Below are 8,415 nucleotides of genomic sequence, written 5' to 3'. Positions count from 1 at the left end.
GCCATCGCCGCCAGCGGCGGAGGCATCATATATAGAAGGCAACATGGGGCCCACGAGCCAACTGATCTGGCAAGGCTATAAGTTGAGATCTAGCGACACCGGCATCGACATCGGAGGCGGCAGCAGCGGATTCACGCAGAGATGGGGCGGGAAATCATCACAGATAAAAAAATGAGAAAGAGAGAAAAGGTATTATGGTCTTCACATGTTTAAAACTATTAAGTTTTGTGTTTTAGGGGCTCAGAAAGTAATTTCCCCTTTAACAAAAGGCATTTCTCAATCTGTCCAACATTTAATCATATATATGAATGAAATGGTTGGTTTTTTTAGGGGGGTGGGGGCGCTTACCATGAAAGCATCCCCAATGTTGATGACAAAGGTGTTAGGCTTGGGGCTAACAGTGTACCACTTCCCATCAACAAAGACTTGAAGTCCAGTTATCTCATCTTGATGCAAAATGGTGACGGAGGTCGGATCGTAGTGGGGCCCGGTCCCAAGAGTGAGGTCTGGCTTTAGGCAAGAAGGGTAGTAATTAGCCCTAAAGATTGAGTCATTATCAGAGTAAAAGTCCCTGAACCAGCGCCCAACACCAAGGCTCAACCCTAACACCTCCAATATCTCCAAAACAAGCTTGTTCATTGCGTTGGAATACTTCTGCAACACATTCCTGCATGCAAATTAACCCTTAGCAAACTCAGTCATATTTTGATTTGCTCTCTCATTATGTTCAAGTTGTATATTGTATGATAGCCTTGCGAGACTAACAAGATTTTATTACTTTTGTTACGTATGATTCAATTTCAGGATAAATTTAAAGAAACTATATTGTAATTGTTTCGAGATGTTAAAATTAATATATATAAATATTCTTGTATTCCTCGTCTTACTTTCGAGTTTAGTCTCGCATAGGCTACGTATAGAGAGTTACAGTCCTATGCACAACTATATATTTAGTGTTGAGCCTAATTGAAATACACAATATATGAGATTTTTTTCAAACTTCTAAGTTTACCATGAGAAAACGAGATGGAAAAAGTTTTTGAGTTTCTCCAAGTTCTTCTTGCTTTTTCTTGGGTTTTCTTCTGCCCACTCTTTATTTAGTCAAAGTTACTTTTTTTTTCTTTTTCTGAGTACTTTTTAGTCCAACATGAGTTGTTTTCCTTTGAGAAAACACGAATCTTAGTTTTTCAATAGCTATCACAACTCTTAAATTTTATATAGTTTATGCTGCAGTTTCATGAAATTAAAGTTTAATAAAAGTTCCAATATTTCCCTAAAAAAATAAATAAATAAATTCATTAGAAAATGATAATATTTCATATTGATTACTGTAATATTGAAGACTAATCATTTTAGCAAAAACTTTAGTTAGCCCCTCTATTGCTATGATTAAAAAATTGATTAATTAATTTTTGGGAGCAGTAGATCTCCTAATACATAAAACCTTTCGGAAAGAGTTTTAGGGAAAAAAAAACCGAGTCAACGTTGGAAAACCAAAAATTCTATGCGAGAATTGTACTGGAAATCGCGTTATTGCATCGGTTTCTTTCTTAGAAATCACCTTTAAAATACAATGATTATATAGAAACCACCTTCAAAGTTTAATTAATGCAGAAGCCACTTTTAAAGGGGTTTTCTCATTGCAATCAACCATCTTATCCTACTTTTTCATGAAATTTTAACCGGAATTCCCAAAATATCATTAATGTATATGTGTCAAAGCACTAAGTTTGATTAAGAAGTCACATAATGTGTCGACACGTGTACTTTTAAGAGTATTAGTTAGATTGCATGTGCAATGCACGTGATCGAATATTATGATTATTTAAATTGCACTAAAAGTCCTATTTCCAGTAGTGTTGATAAAAATAGAATAAAAATAAAAGAGAAAATAAATTTTTTTGCGGGATTGATTATCAACATAATAATCTCTCTTTCAAATAAAATATTGTCATTGTTTCCTTCAACCGAGACTGTCGCTACATGAGTTATAAACATATTGATCTAGTACAATATCTTTGTTTATTAGAACATTTAAGTCTTTAAAAGATGGGTGATCATTCAATTCGCAAAGAAATTTTGCATATGAATTTACTTGCAATATGTCTATTAAATTTTTAGTTGTGGTTTGACTCATATTCACATTAACGTTTAGTTGTGATTTCACTCATATTTACATTATCTAATATTCTCATTCAATTTTATAGCTCATTCTCCATACCATAGAAGTAAAACTAAAAGTATGAAGAATTATTTTTTTGTAAAATTAGAGCAGGGAGATCATGATATATTTCGTCATGTACTTTAAATATAAAAAAATCTCTTTGATGCAAGGTCTCTATCAAATCTCACCCAAACAATGTGAATGGAAAATGCTATTATAACTCACTTGTTTGGAGCAATTATATTGTATATAGGACATAACAATAGTCTCATGTATTTTCTGGTTTTGATTGTAAAATACGCAAGAGTGGTAGTCCTGTGTATTTTCTGACTTTAATTACTTTTGTAATTAATATTCTCTAATTATACGGGACTATTAGTACCATGTATTTTAAAGATGATTTTTATACAAAATCGACCTCTTTGTTGTCAGTCTTGATGGTGTGGCAAAAAAGAGGTCAATTTTGTTAATTATTATGTAAAACAATTGATTTTGCTAATATTTTTAAAAAGTGATCTTTTCAAAAATTCTCCTAAAATAAAATGTTAATTCAAAATATGAAATGGGTAAAAAGATCAAAACATTCTAGTGATTAATTGACCCATAAATAGGAAAAATAACAATTAAAATATAAATATATTTAAATTAAATCTAACAAGGCACTTCACAGAATGAAGCATGAAATGGATCCAAGAAATTATTAAAAAAGAATTAATAAACTAATTTAAAAAAATATGAGGTCGAGGGATAGAGGGAGAGAAGACCTCACCAACATGAATTTTATTTCTCTTCGAGTGTGACAGAAAAATTAGTGGAGAATGAGCAAGGAGAAAAGTGAACAGAATAAGTGACAGAATGGGCGTGCTTATATAAATAGGTTATTAAGATATTCGTCCTGAAATCTTAAATACATACATGTTAGTCCCTAATATTTTTGTAATTGCTCATTTACAATGATATTACTATTCAGTATTAAATTAATTTTATTATATAAGATTACATACCCTTTTTAATAAATTATAAAGTATATATATGGAAACCTCGATGCTTATAACCAGTAGTTGGGCTCCACAAAATATGTTAACTTTACATTATAGTTTGCTATTGGTAATACTGTTAGCAATATCATTACTTTTCCTCTTTATCTTATTATTTATAATTTTCTGATGTAAGTCCTCTTTTGTTAGTCATTCAATTGGCTATATTTTATTTTTATAATATCAAAAATTAGAATATTCTTTTTTGTTTAAAAAGTATCGACATGATTTTCTTAAAAAGATATACATATAGTAGTAATAGTATATATTTTAGTTCAACTCAAACATTAGGTTGAAATCATTTAGAATGAGGTCCTTTCTACGCTAGAATGGTGACATAGTGATTACATAATCCAAAAGCCAAAGAAAAAAGTTTTATAAAGGAAAAATAATTTAATATGTTACATTAACAACTATTTTATAAAATATACATGGGCAGTACAGAGAGTTATAGAAAGTAAGGTATATATCTTCATAAAAATTCTATAGTGAGTGACCAACTACATTCATCCTAATTTAAACATAAATAATTATTATTTTAGTTACTAATTTGATACGCGTAACTATAAAATAAATCTCAAGCAAAAAATAAGAATTAAAATTGTATTATCCTGTAGGTAAATAAATAAATATAATTTAAAAGTAATAATTTAAATTATTAAGTGTTAAATATTAGTTCATGCGAGAAAGTAAAGTAATTTATGGTTTATATACATATATAGTCAATCGATTAAACGTATTAAAATTATAGTGATCACAGTTAAAATTATATGGTGGGTTCATATTAAATATAATTTATAAAAAATAGTACATTAAAGTCAAAAACTTTTTAACCACTATATAGATTCTTTAAAAAAATTTGCATGTATAAACTATAATGCCTATGAATAGTGTTGTGCACACTTTTTCTTGGTCAATGAAAAATCTTTATTCATTTACCAATATGAAAAATGTGTACATCAAGATTCTCAGTATTGAGAAAGCAACCTGGATAAACAAATATCCAGTTTTAGACTAATTGTACATGTGCTTTATCTATCTGTACATATCTTACAAAGAAAAAAGCCAAGCTTCATTCTCAGTTTTTAAAGGTGAGTTAAGAAGAGCAGTCATTATATCAACTTTGATATTCTTAACCAAAACCTCCACAGTTTTGTGCTTTTGCTGAAAAATCCTCTTATTTCATTCACTCCAAATCAAGTAGATAGCTGTTGAGAAAGCCATCCTTTTAACTCTTTGTTTAAACCCACTTCCTCTGAGTCTTGAATAGAACCAGTCTATCAGCAATTCCCAGTTACAAGCCTTCTATGAGAATTGAAGCCAGTCCATAACACAATTCCATACATCCCTTGAAAATGTACACTCAAAAAACATATGATTCCTGCTCTCCAGATGTGCACCGGTGCTTAATACACAATTATTTGAAGTTGTGATACCTCTCTTTAATAATCTGTCTTGAGTAAGCAGATTGTTATTTACAGCTAGCCAGCTGATAAATGTGTGCTTTGGATAGCACAAACCATCCCAAATCACCTTGTGCCATTGGACATTACTAATAACTGGATTAAGAGCATGATACAAGGCTGATATCTTCACATTTGATCCCCTAAAGCAAGATTTAATCAGGGAAATCAAGTTTCCAACACCTCCACAAGAGATTGCAGTCTTGTCTCTTGCTTTCATTAACTGTTTCCACATCCAAGAGTCTCCACTTCTTACATTAATATGCCAAACATCCCTTTGTTTCAAGTAAGTACCATGAATCCATTTGATCCACATCAACTCTCTGTTAACATGAATATACCATAGATTTTTTAGAGCAGCAGCCAAATTTCAGATTGTGACAGAAAATATACCAAGACCACCCTGTTTCTTACTTAGACAGACTTTATCCCAAGAGACTAAGGGAATTTTATGTATATGGCTTGTCTTTCCCCACAAAAAGCTCCTACATATCTCATCAATTTTTTGTGTAACTCTTACTGGCAGGATATAATTTGAAGTCCAAAAAATTTAAACTCCTAAAATGACACTTTTGATTACTTGTAACCTTCCTGCATATCAGATCTTTCAGTTTTTATTTCATGCCTAAATCTGACTAGAGACCTTACTGATGAGTGAATTACAATCCTCATAGGATAATCTTTTGCAAATCAGAGGGACACCAAGATATCTGATAGGAAAAGAGCCCTCAGAAAGACGATGAGCTCTCATAGTTTCTTTTACAGAGACCTCAACCCCCCCAAAGAAAACTGTGGATTTTTCTTTATTCATTTGAAGTCCTGAGATTTCACCAAACTTTGTAACACACTGATAAAGTTTCATCATAGTATATAAGTCACCTTTCCCAAAGAGCAGTAAATCATCTGCAAATATTAAGTGTGTAATTTTTAATTTACCACACTTGGGATGATATTTGAACCGCTTATCATACTCAGAAGACCCAAAGTCCTTGAAAGATACTTCATTCCCAAAATAAAGAGGTATGGGGAGAGTGGATCCCTTTGTCTCAATCCCCTTTCCCCCTTGAAATATCCATGCAGTGCTCCATTAAGAGAAATAGAGTAAATGTTGTGCACACTTAACTATAGCTTAATATATCTTAAAAACAACTTACTCTTCAATATCATTATTAATTGATGTATCTATACATTACACTAAAACACAATAAAACTTTAGAAAACTATAACAGAAATACCCTCAAAAGTTTTTAAAATTGTAAAAACAAACACCCTAAACTTTTATAAGTTACAAATACACAAAACTATTAAAAATTACATCAAAATCAAGGAACTACAAAAAATTATTAAAAATTTTTAAACTTAGGAGGGGTAATTTGCAATGTACTAAACTTTAAGTTTGTTTTTCAGTAAATTTCAAATCTATTAGATTTTTAATTAGTTATGATCTTTTTAAAAAATTTATGGGTAATATTGACCATAAATTTTTTTCCTAAACCTATACTTTTAAAGCGAGTATGATATTTTTTTATAAATTTTTTATTTTTTAGAGGTTGCTAGTAATTTTGTATATTCATTTTAGTGTCTATAACTTAGAAATTCCCATGGTGTTTTTTATAAATTATGAATATTAGGGGGGGTTTGTAATTTTTAAACTTATAGGCTTTTTTATAAATTGTAAATTATCTATAGACTATTTATAATTCCCATATTTTCAATTTACTAATGAGTTTGAAATTCTCAGGGTGTTTTTTATAAAATTTGAAATTTGAATGTTAATTTGTTTATAGTTTTTGAAACTTTAAGGGTGTTTCCTATAAATTATAAATTATACAGAGGATATTTATAACTCTTATATTTTTAATGTACTGTTAGATTGGAAATTATCAGGTTTTTTATAAATTTTATAATCTTAAGGGTTTTATCTTGCATTTTATAAAAAGTTTAGAGTGTTTATTGTAAATTTTATAAATTTTTGGGGGTTATTTGTGTTATTTGTAGGTTTTTAGTGTGTGTATAGGTTTGAAAATTTTAAGGTATTTTTTACAAATTTTGAATTTTAAGAGTGTTTTTGTATTTTTTAAAACTTACAAAATACTTTCTCCAATGTCAAAAGCTTTCATTTTTTTTAGCTAGCATATATTTTTTAGATTTTTCACTGAATTTAAATAAGTAAAATTTATAATTTTCAAGATATTTTAATAAAATTTTGAATTTGTAGGGGTGTTTTTATAATTTAAAAATTTAGAGGGTATTTTTTACAAGGTCCAAAATTTTTTAGGTGCTGGCTAGCATATATTTTTTAGATTTCTCTGCAAACTAAAATAAATAAAAAAATTAAATTATATCAAACATATCACATTTATCCAATAACATGTTAAGTCTCATTATGGATAGGATAAATCATTTAATTATAAATTTAAAAAAGATAGAAAAATTAGAATAGATTAGGATAACAATATAATATTTAAAAAAAATTAAGGATAATATTGACCATGGAAAGATTTTCCCCAACTCGTATTTTTAAAGGAAGTATGATTTTAAAATTTCAGTCGAAATTTTCGCAAAAAATAGGCCAAAATGTCTGATTTCAAGGTTAAAGGTTATTTCTATATTAGTTTAATTTTGAAGGCGATTTTCATACTACGGTGATTTATGTGAGAAAATCCTAAATAAAAGTGGTCTGATGAAGTTAATTTATACTTAAGAAAAGAGATGCCAAGCAACATATATACGCACCCATATTGTTGGAAGTCATCACCCAAGGTCTTCACGATGTACTCCTCGGCAGCATTAGTAGGAATCGACAGTGTCTCCTTCCACGGCAAATTCGAAGCAAACCTCCCCGTAAAACTACTCGCATACCCAAATATCTCCCCAGCTTTTCTCTTAACCCTCTCCTTCTCTTCCAAACTCATCCTGAAGAACCCCTCGGTCCTTCTCTGCGCCTCCTCCAACAAACCCTCATCAACCCCATGATTGGTGAGCAGAAAGAACCCGTGCTTTGCACACGCTTCTCCGACTTGCTTGGCGATCTCAAGGGCAGTTTCGTCATTTCCGGAGAAAAAACTAGCCAGATCGATGACGGGAAGATCGAGCTCGTCGAAGGAATCGGAGGTTGGTCGGTCCTTTTCAGACCAGACGAGCTCGGTGGGGATGTCAGGCTTGCGGCTGAGGACGGAGGCGTCAAACACCAAAGGCTGCATTGTTTGAGTCGCCATAGAAAATGAGCGGCGCGCGGGTGGTATGGAGATTTTTGTATTGGTTCTTGGATGAAGAGACGTGAAGGAGAATGAGAACGTAACAAGGAGTACTGAAGTGAGAGAGAGAGAGAGAGAGAGAGAGAGAGAGAGAGGAAAGGGACCAGTGAATCTTTGGAAGGTTCAGAGAGAGAGAGAGAGAGAGAGAGAGAGAGAGAGAGAGAGAGAGAGAGAGAGAGAGAGAGAGAGAGAGAGAGAGAGAGAGAGAGAGAGAGACGGTCCGGAAATCCGGGTCAGGCATGGTTCTGAATCCGGGTACGGGCCGCCTCGTCGGCGCCCGGCCCGGGCCTGACCTGGTCCGGACAAAAATATTGTCCAGGCAAAATATTCGGGCCGGGCAGCCTGATCGTAACAGTCATCTAAGATGACTGTTGCGGGTAAAAGCCGGGCCGGGTTTACCGGGCCGGGCCAACCCGGCCCGGCCCGGTATTAACGGTCACATTTGTGACCGTTTTTGCCAAAATGACCGTTGTGGCCGGGCCGGGCCGGCATAA

At 32.3% G+C, this 8,415-nt stretch overlaps 1 protein-coding gene across 1 annotated transcript in view; it reads right to left on the bottom strand.

Annotated features, from left to right (window-relative positions):
• The window catches only part of LOC109833508 (gibberellin 20 oxidase 1-B-like), a 16,816-nt gene extending 8,949 nt beyond the window's left edge, over nucleotides 1-7,867 (bottom strand). Inside the window, exons 1-2 of the mRNA XM_020401200.1 lie at nucleotides 7,401-7,867; nucleotides 349-667 (exon numbers count right to left, since the gene is read on the bottom strand). Coding sequence (XP_020256789.1) covers nucleotides 349-667; nucleotides 7,401-7,867 — 786 coding nt within the window. The remainder of the gene's footprint in view (nucleotides 1-348; nucleotides 668-7,400) is intronic.

The sequence above is a fragment of the Asparagus officinalis genome, chromosome 3 (genome assembly GCF_001876935.1).
Source record: "Asparagus officinalis chromosome 3, Aspof.V1, whole genome shotgun sequence".
NCBI lineage: Eukaryota > Viridiplantae > Streptophyta > Magnoliopsida > Asparagales > Asparagaceae > Asparagus > Asparagus officinalis.
This window is presented reverse-complemented; position numbering and strand designations above follow the sequence as displayed.